Genomic DNA, 13,086 nt, shown 5'->3' with positions numbered 1-13,086 from the left:
GTTCACACACTTGCAACCGAGTAGGACCGACTGAGCCCAGACCGGTTTTTAAAGGGGTTATGACGCGTCAAAAATAAAATATGAGATAACTATACTGCTAGGACCCATTGTATGTTCCTATAGTCCTGCTAAATTTGTTCTGAAAATGGCGCGATAGTTTTGTGGATAAATCGATTTATATGCGGGCCCCTCGGAGGGGCAGATCCGGCGGAGCTGGAGGTTGGCTACGTAGGCAGCCTCCAGCGGGGTGTCTGCTTGCACGCACTCACAGTCTTGGCTCTCTTCGCGTATCGAGCCTCGGCTTCCTCGTTTACCTTCCACGTTTCGAGCATCCGGTCCGTGACGATTACGTCGACGGAATCGCTCGCCTTGTGGAAGTGTTCGACATTGATCGCAGCAGCGATGAAAGTGATTGCTATCAAGAGATGTTGGAAGCTGTTCATTTTGACTGCGACCCGCTGGCGACCAGCTCCAGCGACGTCGCGAGTAACGGACGAACTCGCCGTGGTCACCGCCGTCCGGGAATATCTCGCAGGCGCATGCAGGGTGAAAGGTCAACGGGCTGGGGGTGATATAGTCGGTTACAAGTCAAGAAGGTAGGAGAAGCTCCTCCCACAAGTGTGATGCGCCCGTTTCAAATCTCTCCGCAGTCGAAAGAAGAGTTCACTGGAAACGCTCCTTGTTCCGCTTCAATGGATTCCAACTCGTCTCCGATCCCACTTTTTAAGAAAGCGACCTTTGTATTCATCGGAGAGGGAACCGAGCCCCTGAAAGCAGCCTTTGTATCCATCGGAGGGGGACGCTAATCCCCGAAAGTCGTATTTGCTTCCGTCGGTGGGGGAGAACTCTAATCTCCCTCTCGTGGCTTCCACAGTGCTAAGTCAAAGACGAAAGATAAAGCAAATATGTACAGAAAGGCAAGACCCTCCTCGCGCGTTGTCCGGGACGTCACGGAAACGGTGGGACGCTATTGGATGCGGAGGTGGCGGAGGGATATCTGATTCCCTTTGAGGGGCATTTGCCGCTACCTTCTTAACCTGTAACTGACTATAGTGAGAATAGCTTTCAGGTTACCGAGTTGTGTGAGCGGTTTTGTTCGTACCGCGACGAGGAGAGCTTGAGCAATCATGGGGGCGCCTAGAATAAGAGAGTGTTCATGGTCACGTGGTTTACGGACACCATGGTGTGACTAATTTGGGCAGTGTTGCCTGGTCGCCAAATGAAAATGATAAAAATTCGTAAATTGAATATTGCTATTACCAGAGCTCTAAAAATCGCGTAACTTGGTGTATATACTAAGTAGCCCATGAGCATTCCATTTCAAGAATAATCTATCCGTTTAATTTTCATGTCATAACCCCTTGCGACTGCGTAGGACCGGATGCGCATGCCACGGCCGTTCACTTGTTGCGCACCATAGAGATCATACATACTAACTCTAGAGGAAAAGGTCCGCCATTTTCCCATACATTCTGGCTGCCGCAAGCGGCGGACCATGCAGGCAGACCCTCGGGGTCCCAAACACGGTTACATCATCAGAGCAGTTTCGTGAACTTCAACAATCCACGAACTTACCGGTGGAAAGATACTCGCGTTCCTTTCGAAGCTTTCTTTTTGCATAGCGCGCAGATGTACGGCCTCGCGTTAACGCTAAACTAAACCATATACCCGGCTTCGCCGGTGGGGCGCGGCTGGGCCCGGTTGAGGAATACGAAACTGCGCAACCACCAGATTTCCGAGATTTCGACAGAAGGGAAGTTAATGCAGCGTAATGACTTTATTGCTTTTTATAAGCGTTAGAATAGCTCAGAATTTAGTTTACAACGTTAAATTATCACTGTTTATATTGCTGAGAGTTTACATTCTTCGCGTTTACCATGGCAACGTTGCTTTCTTTCTCTCGTGTTCTGTCGCTCTCTTTTGCGATGACCCCGGGTGTCGGCGCACGGGATTTGCCACTCCTCCTCACCCACCTTTACCCCCCTGTTGCGCACCCGCCATTGTCATGCGGCACGAGCCCGTGGACGTATCTCCAGCTGCCACTAACATCTGGGATGAGTGGAAAAGGCCGGGCCTCTCATCTGTCACCCCCCTCTCACTTCTCGTGACACCCACAGATAGAACTACACACCCACAGATGACACCCACAGATACGGAACTACGCACCGACCAATTTTGCCCCTTTCTTCTTTCGTTCAACGTAAAACCCAATAAACCCCAATCTTATTTCCTTTTTTTTTTTTTTTTTTTTTTCAGTTGGCGGAAAACACTGAATACGTGGGAAAAACTGAACACCGAAAACACGGCCGAAACCATTGTTTCGGAAAATTTCGGAAGGACGACAGCACCTCAAATGTTTCGAACACTAATCTCTGCCGGAAATGACTTTGGCCGAGTGGCTCCGGCCCAAAGTCTCCACTGTCTCCCACTGGAACCAGTGCCGAGGTAACGCCGACTAGGTTTGACCAAAGGAAAATTGGCGACTCCCTCTCCGGGGGGAAGAGGCGGAAGTGTGAATCCCCCAAAGGTCATCTTGGTGATATCCCACACCGCCTGGTGATAGTTACGAAATTGCAGAGGGGAGGCGAATTGGCGAAGGAAAGAAATCATTCATATTAAAAATAGCGCAAAAAAGACGGGACAAAAAGACGAGGAAGCATACCGACAAGCGCTATCTCTCAACCAAGAAATCATATATTTGGTTCTTAGTTTCTAGGTTGGTGGCGCAAGCTACCACCACCACTGATTTCCATACAGACCCCCTGGGGGGTACATCCGCTTGTTTTTCTGAAGGCACCTCCTCTTTTCTCAATGACCTCCCCCCCCCTCGGCGCGCCCTAAGTATTTAGACCTCCCCACCCCCTAATTTCAACTGCTGGGGAAACCCCTGGCCACCACGCAACTCGATGTACACGGTACAGCTGTTAGCATCCATCAGAGCCGTATACAGAGAGAGTTTGGCCATTCATTGGGATGTATAGGAGGCAAATGAGGAGGCGCCATTGGTCGAAAGCGGACTGGGCATGTTCCAGGGAGTCTTCACAAATTCTAATGTTGCCAACCAGAAGCCGGAAATAATATCCTGGCGGTGGTCGCGAGAAACAAACTTAATAAGTGCGTCGGAGTAACTCTCGGTGGCTGAAAATATGGTGCACGTGATTTTTCGATCACGGTCATGCAGAATAAGAACGTAGCGGAACGATAGACGTAATCCATACGCCAAACGCCGAGGGAATCTGCCGTCCGAGCGGTCACAGCCTGTCCGAGCAAGACAGAGTTCTCGGTACATTCGATTCTTACAGCTTTCTGCATGATCATGATCGAAACATCACGAGGAGCGTATTTTTAACCACCGAAGAGTTCCTACATTTAACTCTTACCGCTTATTAAAACTGTTTCTCGCTACCACTGCTAGGGGATTATTTTCGGCTTCTGGTTAGCCAAGAGAGCGTATCAAGCTCTCTTTCTGTGTCTGGTGCACGGTCTGGCTTTGCCCGCTCCTCCCATTGACCAAACTCTGGCATCCATCCATCTATCCATCCACGATGAAAAATGTTAGATTATAAACTTTCGAAAAGAAAACAGGGTCTGTTTCGTAGCTCGTGCGTTCTATCTGGCTACCTGAATCAGCTAAATCCTAGTCGGGCGATGAAAACTGTCGCAATCCTCCATCGCCACATTCCGATCCACGAACCTCCTTTCGTCGCTGGCGCGTGCCTGCCTTCCCAACGAGGCTGCAAGAAAGGATGGCATTCTTCGCGTCGCGGTTCGTTTCGGCTGTTCAACTGCCCGAGGTCGCGCCTCGGGTACCCCCGACTCGCGAAGGAAAGGAACAAGGAGACCAGAATTGCTTTTCTAAATCGCCGAAATAGGATCGTACGGTGCAAATCGTTGTCGGCGCCGGAGAAAGGGGAAATGGACCGCGATCAGCGCTCTTCTGACGTCTCGGCGAAGAAACCCCCCCCCCCCCCCCCCCCCCCCCCTTCTTGAAACGCCGGAACTTTGTCGTAAAAAGTTCGGAAATATCCGAAACAAAACCGACCTGCACAATCTTTAAGGGCAGGCAGTGTCTAAAAAGAATCCATATCACATGAGCGAGTAACGTTTTAGCGAACGGCGCCATTGGAGCGAATGACGTTTTAGCGAACGGCGCCATTGGAGCAAATCGACGTTTTAGAGAATAACGGAGGCGTGCGTTAGCCCACCCCCCTCCCTGCGTTCACGCCGCTTCGCAGCAGCAGTCTGCGGTGGTTAACTATTACAAAAAATGTTAATCCACGTGGCCCACCCGATAACACCGCTTCGCGGCGGCCGACCATTCGCTAAAGTGTCTTTTGATGAAAAGTCGGCGTTCGCTAAAACGTCGTTCGACCAACGAAAGATTCTCAGGAAGAAAAGCCTTCAATACCCCTGTTACTTTGTTTCACGATATCTTATGTTTTACTTGTTTGCATTTTAAATGCGAAATGAATAAAGATAACATAATTCTAAGAAATTTCCCGTGTAAGCCGCGTCGGTAATGTAACGTGACACGCATCGCCCGATTCGACCGACCGTCCGTTCTGTCGATGCTGATTATTCCCTAGAAACGAGCTTCCGATTTGGGGGACAGACATCCCGCGATAACCTAACTGCGACGTCGTGAGCCGAACAATTTTTGTTTTGTTTTTGCGAGAACAATGCCAGCCCGTCGGGATCTGGGAGCCCACGGCTAGCAACTGTTGGCTTCACCGCGTTGCGCGGAAGTGCGACACAAAGCCGCCTTGCGGTGGTGCAATCCGGACTTGAGATATATTTTGGGGGCGTTCTAAAAATACCGGGCACTCTCCGCCTGACATTGCAACTGGAGGCCAATTCTTTTTTCTTAACAGAGAATATGTTATATAGGGCTGCGTTTCGCGGGAAAGCGACACATTATGCTTAAAGGTCATATGAGCAATGTAGCCCTATGTTGTTTTTATGACCTTGACGTCAGTCTGACGTCATGTTAACGACTTGACGTCATAATGACACGTGACGTCATATCACGTAACATCACGACGTCGCGCGATGTCGCACACACAACATGTGACCTGCTTACTCGCAATACATTGTGTGCTTCTCTGAGTTTATCAAATGTGATCTACACTCGGCGACAACGTTTCTTGGAAATGCAGTGGAAGCACGCGTTCCCTCTTCCATTTTGAGGGCTGAATAAAGCTGTGCGTGGGCTCTCCTCCTCTGCCCGGAAGTGCCAAGAAAAGTTGTTGCCGAGTGCATGATTTGGTTTTAACTGAGTTGCAAGGAGCAAAGTGGAAAAGGAAGAGAGGAGGACTCAAACCTTGAACGAAATAGTTCACTGCTTCATCACACATTATGCCATCTTGATCAGTGACCTTCTTCCTTTGTTTTTTTCTTTTCTTTGTTTGTTTGCCCACATGGAGCCATTTTAGAGCGCAGCTCTTAGGGGCCCGTTTCCGGCTTTAGCGGCGTCGCCGTCGGCGTCGCCGTCGGCGTAACCGCGCGGTGCATCATGGGAAATGTCCCATAATGCACCGCGCGAGCCCCCCACCGGGGTCACGTGACCTCGTGGGGGGGCACGTGACCCCCCCCCCCCCCCCCCGAGGTCACGTGACCCCGGTGCATCATGGGAAATGTCCCATAATGCACCGCGCGAGCCCCCCACCGGGGTCACGTGACCTCGTGGGGGGCACGTGACCCCCCCGAGGTCACGTGACCCCCCGAAGTCACGTGACTCCCCTGAGGTCACGTGACCCCCGCCGATGTCGCGTGACCCCCAATGACGTCATCGTCACTGATGACGTCACCGGCATCCACATCGTCATCGTCATCGTCACTGATGACGTCATCATCACTGATGACGTCACCGGCATCCACATCGTCATCGTCATCATCACTGATGACGTCACCGGCATCCACATCGTCATCGTCATCATCACTGATGACGTCACCGGCATCCGCATCGTCATCGTCATCATCACTGATGACGTTACCGACATCCGCATCGTCATCGTCATCATCACTGATGACGTCATCAGTGACGTCACTGATGTCGTCACCGGCATCCACATCGTCATCGTCATCGTCACTGATGACGTCACCGGCATCCGCATCGTCATCGTCATCATCACTGATGACGTCACCGGCATCCGCATCGTCATCGTCATCATCACTGATGACGTTACCGACATCCGCATCGTCATCGTCATCATTACTGATGACGTCATCAGCGACGTCACTGATGACGTCACCGACATTCGCATCGTCATCGTCATCATCACTGGTGAAGTCATCAGTGACGTCACTGATGACGTCACCGACATTCGCATCGTCATCGTCATCATCACTGGTGAAATCATCAGTGACGTCACTAATGACGTCATCGGTACCCGCATCGTGATCGTCAATGATGACGTCATCAGTGACCTCAGTGATGACATCATCGGCATTGGGGGTCACGTGACCCCCAAGGTCACGTGACCCCCCAAGGTCACGTGACCACCCCCTGGTTAGTTTAACCCCCCCCCCCCCCCCCAGTGCCCTTCCCTCCTCCTCCTCAAGAGCTGCGCTCTAATTCGGCGTTACAGGGAGTTGTAAGCAGCTTTCACTTTTTTTCATTTGCCCCTTGTGCATTTTTCTGCTCTTAGTATGTATCCACCTTCTTGGTGGATGCGTATTATTTCTTGTATTCCCGATTTTTGAGAATTTCTTTTTCAGACCTTGACTGTAAAAGGGACATTATGTGGCGTGAACATACGGAAGCTGGATTTTCTTTACCGGTTTACAACATAGAGATATTGACGTCCCACGAAATCGAACTACTTTTCATATGCCGCTTCCTTTCATTAAGTGCACTTCTCCCAGCAGGAAACCTTTGCTTTGCATGGTGGCCAAAGGCATTGCAGTGTAGGTAAACCCAGAGCCATAGATAAGGGAAGTATTTGGCCATCTATCGTCCTCGATGACCTCTTGGCTCCTCCCAGTGGAGTGATGTTGCACCCAGCAACCCCCTAGACACCGCTTAGGAACTGCTTAGCAACCACCTAGCAACGGGTGCCATGCGAACGATGCACACCTATCCGCCATTACCAATGCCACTCTCCATGTGCTTAGATGCAGGGCCAGATGTTCCCCCTGTACCAACCTCTGTTTTAACGCAATAGCGTTAAGGAGTGCGTGCTGCAGAAGATCTGGCCTCGATGGCATGGCAGAAAGGCTGGTGTCGGTGGTGTGATGCGAAAATACTGATTCATCGATAGGGTCACAACGTCACAGCCACATGACCTTGCACGGGAATTTCAAACAACCCACAGCGCTCGAGTGAAACGTTATGTCATGCGTGGAATGAAAGTGATTAAAAAAAAAAATGACATTTGATGTGAATTTAAGGTTGTCACATGTCTGAAATGATATCACCTTATAAAGTATCGCATTTGCCTTAAAAAAAAAAAAAATGAAGAATTTTAGACGGGATTTGAACCCACGACCCTTCGGTTGTGAGCCAGACACGCTACTGACTGGGCCATGTCCACCGTACTTCCTGCTCACTGGCGGGAAGAGCATGAGATCCAAATCCAAAGGTGATGCGAACTGGGCCCGATAGCGCTATCACGTTCCACTCTTAAAGGCGAAGCTTAAGCATCTTCCAATTTTTTTTAGATTTCCTGGTTAGAAAATGGTCGTATGTTATGCTGTTGAATGCTCCAACCACAGCCTTCAAGGTTTTCATTTTTGTATAACCCTGAAAGGTAACCAATTTTGTTTTCGAAATATATAGTAGTTGATGAAAATCAAGGGGACGCCCATGGCAAGCTCCCGGCTTTGAGAGAAGCTTGTTTCGACTGGAAAGTTTTGTTTACAGAATACAGCTGTGGTTAAAGTTCCGATCATACGGGTACGGGTTTCTAAATAATGGTCAGTAGCTTCAATTTCGTCACAGAAGTTCTTGAACTAGCTGCTTGCCCATGAAGTTATGATGCTGACCCTATCCTGGTCAAGACCATAATGCAACTGTTTGTAGCGGAAGACGGGGACGTCTTATGCTACACGCTGTGCTGCTTATTAAGGGCAAAGCTCCGTAGGGTCTAGGCTTGTCCGTCCGGCGTCCGTGCTCACATCGATTGCCATCCCATCTGTCTTCTTAAAAAAAGAAAAGAAATGTTTGCGCAGTCGACAGGATTCGAACCTGTGCGGGCAGACCCCAATGGATTTCTACTCCATCGCCTTAACCACTCGGCCACGACTGCGGGACAAGTAGGGGGCTCTGAGACACGGTAGTAACTCAAGAGCTGTGGATGTCGTGGATGAGACGGTGCACGTAGCCGCTTAACGTCTATACAGGAGAGGGCGCTGCGGTCAAATGCGTATATAATCGCGTTAAACTTTGCATCCATTGGCTCAACGTTTATAGACGAAAAACAATCAGCACCATCAGCACTACCTATGAACAATAAAATCAGTATCATCAACACCACCAGAGCTTCGCCCCAATCAACATCATTCACCACGTGGAGATGCGGTCATTTTTTTTTTCTGCCTTACTTCCCAAACCATGAAGTGAACTAATCGAAACTTTAATTGATGACTTCCAATAAATGTATTACCGGATTTACATATGAAAAAGCTTGTTTGTTGATTTTTGTCTTGTTTATTTTTATGTGCCGATACGATGATGGGTGCTGGGACCTCAGTACTGTGGGAAGGGCCAATCAATTGATTTTAAATATATTATTTCAAAACGAGCTAACTCACTATTTGCGGAGATTCGTCTGACGCTGAGCCCTGTTTCATCAATGAAGGTTTTCGATTGAGGATTGCAGTAGGCATTCACGGCTCAATCATCCAATATCAGGATCCTCACCTCGAGCAAGCAATCTTATTTGACTCGCCGACGTGTGACTGAGAGGAAATTACAGTAAAACCTCGTTAACAAAGTTGAAGGAGCGGTCGTAATTATTTCGTTATAACCATTAGTTTGTTATAAGCCAATGTCCATTTCTTCCCACTATTAGCAAGCAAGGGGAATTATGATTGCTTTGTTATATCCATTAGTTTGTTATATCCCGTTTTGTTATAACGAGGTTTTACTGTACATTAATAAACAAAGTTCCGTAAAACTAAGCTCATTTTTACGTTCTCACAGACCATTTTCTTAGAAGATATCTCGGGTGACAGCATCATCCTGTAACGCATTGACAACTTATCTACACTTGCCGACCCGAAAATTCTACCGAAAGTTTGTCCGCTGCAAGTTAAAGTTGTCACTCAGAAAGAAAAAAAAATTAATGAGAGTCTGAAAAAATCTAAATTTCCGCGATGCCCCGAGCGCACGCAATGCGCATGAACAGGCTGATGTTGATGCGTGTATGGAGGAAAAATTGACAACCAGAAACTTACTCACTGTGGTTCCTAAGAAAAAAACACATCAGACAGCATAAATACCACTAATGGTAGAATTTAAACAGAATCAAACAGTCATACGTTGAAGGGTACCGAGAGCCAAGCTCACAGTTGTAAATACCTGTTGTGGGTGGTATCGAAGATGGCAAAATGGGGCATGGCCATGGCATTTGCGTGACGTGTCATTGACATCGTTGACAAACTAGCTGTCAAGCAGGTCACGACCCGTTGACCAAACTCTTCCCCTATCAATAGCTCTGGGTAAACCCAATGGTTTTCTCTTTTCCCGTATTTCAACATAACCTCCATCGGCCCTCCACTGCTCTTTCAGAAAACTGATTTGAGCTAAGAATACTCTGATTCACGCTTCTTCATCACCTTGCACTGGCATTGGTCACATCTTGTGGAACAGCACCCATGGCATGCACAACAATCGTTAAGACGTTTTATCTTTCAGGAAAACAGAAAAACACAAAATTTGTGCCCTTGTTTCCTGACGAATGCCCAGAGCAGACATTTGTCGAGCTGGCACTATTCCTTGCCTGCATAAAACTGACAACGAAGAATCAATCAACTTCAATTTTGCAAAATGGCGACAGTGCTGTTAATTTCATACCACTTACATGCTGCTATGGTACGGTAGTAATACAGTGCAAACATGGCACGCTGCTTTTGCTGTAAAATAGTGTGTGTAACTTTTAAACGAGGATTCCACCTGTTTCTACATTGATTATTTGTCGTTCACTCTTACCATCCTGACTTTAATGCATGGGACCTGTGCAAGCACCCATCAGTTCCTTACGAATGACTATACGCCGTTCAACTGTTGAACCCACGTTGTGTAAGAAAATGGGAAAACCCAAGACTCAAAAAAAAACACAGAGCCAGTCTTTGGGTTTTCCTACTTAATGGTTTGCCCGTGTCTTCAGCATTTTTCCTGTCGATTCCATTTTTGGGCTTTCACAGAGGCATCATTTTGGGACATTACATATGAGAGTGGAATTATGCAAACAAGCAAAAGAAATTTAAAAACAAATAATACTATCCGCAAATGATAGAAGGTGTTAAAGGGATACTGACAGGGTATTTATGTTCACCAAGGTTCTTATTTGTACGACATATGAGAGCCCAACTACCCAGAAAACCATTCGCCACTCAAAATTCGGTTTCTTTCCGCCCGAAAACCGCCGATCAAGAACTGGCCGGTTTCAGTTGCGCTCACTCTCTTCTCCGTGGTCACGTCCTGTGTTCTATGGTTTAGGTACAACCACCAAATGTAATCAAAGTCGTTGGTCATTGAAGGCATACACACAATAAGAAAAATAGATATAAAATATGATACCCATTTTTTTTTTTTTTTTTTTGTGGCTTCTAAAAGCCTGCAAATAAGTTGATTGGGAAAAAAATGTATCACAGCCACGTGACTTGCGCCATGTCTCCCCCCCTCTATATTTCTTCTTCCTCCCCAATCCAGTTTCGGTTTCGAGCGGTTGCATTTCTTTACTTTATTAAAAATATATGCGACGCTGTTGCAAAGCATTGATTGGGTAGTCTTCTAACACCATAATAAATTGCCTGGCAAAAAAGAAAAAATAAATTTTCGGGGGTGTCAGTGCCCCTTAAACACGTGCGGTGCGTACTTTGTCCTAATAATGCCGCATGAAGCCAACAGAATAAAAAAAACATTCAAGCAGACGCATATTTGGCTGAGCTACAAATAAACGCGTTCGCCGAACTTTATTTGTGTCATTGTTGGAGCAAGTAATGGCACTTGTGTCACGCATTTGTGGCATCTTGTTAATCAGTAAGCCATTTCAAGTCTCATTGTTTTGACCTTAAAAACGAAGGAGCTGCAATTATTTTCAAGATGCAGTCATGGCACGCATTACAATCCATAAGCATTGATCCTTTTTATTTTGATCGTTCTGCTGACAGCTATGCTTGGTTTGGGTGTGCTTGTGCTCATTTCAATGTCGCACCTTTTGTCGCACAGCCAAGGTGTGCCGGTTCCTGATCTCCAACAAGCACCACACGGAGGCTCCGTTCGAGGTCCGGATCACGGATGATGCCAAAGGCGAGGCGGAGCTCTTTGCCAAGAAGGACCTCAACTGCGAGAAGCATCGCAATTACAAGTTCGACATTGCGGCCGTGGGCTGCAATGGGCTCGTCTCTGAAAAGCAAGCGACTCTCCTCTTTTCTTCGGGTCTTTGTTGGCCCCTCTCTTTTCATTCCAAAGGCAACACAGTTGACACGAATGCAGTGTCGGCCCTGCATTCATGTTGGTTGTGAGAACCAGTTTGTACTGCCTAAGTTGTAGCTGCCCTACATCAGCACATTCGATTACAGCAGGTAGTTAGTTTGATCACAGCCTCCGAGTTGTGAAAGAAGCACGAGAAAAAAAAAAGTGCTTGCATGTTTGTGTCACACTTTGTGCTGCCAAGATCAGCGTAGTTTCGAATGTGATGAAATTTGTAATGTTGATAGAAGCTTACCACCAAAGAACTGCAGAAAATTGCGTTGCAGCTAGACCAAAAGGCAAGGAATGTGGTGTATCTTGGTACCGACACTGAAAATAGATTATATTACAAAGAAGCAAACAATTCAATCGTAATAAGTTAGTAGTATAGCTTCTTGATTTTATGTTGGTGTAGTAAAGATTAGCTGCTGTTTCTTTTGGTTATTGAAGCAAATGGTTTTTCGGTTATTTGATCAATAATGTGCTTTCACTTATTGAATCTTTACTTTACTGACATGCAGCATCAAGAAACTCTTTTAAAACTTTCTGATTGATTGGTACGATTCTGTGTGATATTTGTGTTAATATTGTCGACATTATCAGCATGGATGTTGGACAGTCGTAACTTACTCTGACCGAAATCAGCCAAAAACGTGCACGTGGATTGGCTCTCCTCACGCTCCGAGAAGAGGCAAGAGAGGGACCCTTCCCTAGAAGGTTGGAAAATGATTCAGTTCTAATGAATTGTGATCACGGGGAACCAGAGCGAAAGCTAGGCAGCAAAACAAAGACATTGCCAAGCCTAGGATTGCCCGGTGGGCGATCATTTGCATCGAGGAAAGCGGGAGCACGCATAGAGCTCGCAATGTTTCTAGGGCTTGTTAGGAGGCATTCATTTGTATGCACATAATGAGCCGTCCTCCAATTGCCTCCATCAGCCTGCGTCGGAGGGGCCCGTGCATACGCTTTGCATAAGCAGCTTGTCGTACAAATAATGAAGGTCACGGGCTCGAGCGCATTCTCCTCTTCAAGGAGCGTCAGGTGCGTAGTACCGAGCACACGGGCAGTGTGCCGAGTACCTGGCATACTTCCCTGTTTCACTTGGCCCGTGCTCCCCAAGAAACATAGTATTTCTTTTCTTTTTTAAATTTAGTAGCAGAGTATGCATATATCTGCGCACAGGGCCTCTTCATCTCGTGTGAAGGTATCTCGACATGCAAAACTTCTAGCTCGAGTCGAGAAAGAAGAAAGGTGGCACGAACAAACTATCTTAATTGGCAGGTTGTTCTGGAACTAATATGCGGCTCCGGCTCACTTGGAAGCAGTTTCTTCCGAGAGATAAGTAATAAGCGTGGCAAATCGTAACGAGATTTGTAAAGCTCTACAAGACTACCGTGTGTATGAGTTTTATCTTCATTTGTAATCGTGCTGCAAGAGTGAGGGAAAGTGCA

The 13,086-nt window shown here is 47.3% G+C and overlaps 1 protein-coding gene across 1 annotated transcript in view; it reads left to right on the top strand.

Moving 5' to 3' along the window:
* Positions 1 to 13,086, top strand: part of LOC8038010 (calsyntenin-1) — a 155,889-nt gene that overhangs the window by 107,853 nt on the left and 34,950 nt on the right. The window contains exon 3 of the mRNA XM_042290670.1: positions 11,393 to 11,576. Within this exon, the coding sequence (XP_042146604.1) occupies positions 11,393 to 11,576 (184 nt within the window). The remainder of the gene's footprint in view (positions 1 to 11,392; positions 11,577 to 13,086) is intronic.

Source organism: Ixodes scapularis, unplaced genomic scaffold (assembly GCF_016920785.2).
Source record: "Ixodes scapularis isolate PalLabHiFi unplaced genomic scaffold, ASM1692078v2 PGA_scaffold1__304_contigs__length_218370807, whole genome shotgun sequence".
Taxonomy (NCBI): domain Eukaryota; kingdom Metazoa; phylum Arthropoda; class Arachnida; order Ixodida; family Ixodidae; genus Ixodes; species Ixodes scapularis.
The sequence above is the reverse complement of the archived record's forward strand: the minus strand, read 5'-3'. Positions and strand labels throughout refer to the sequence as shown.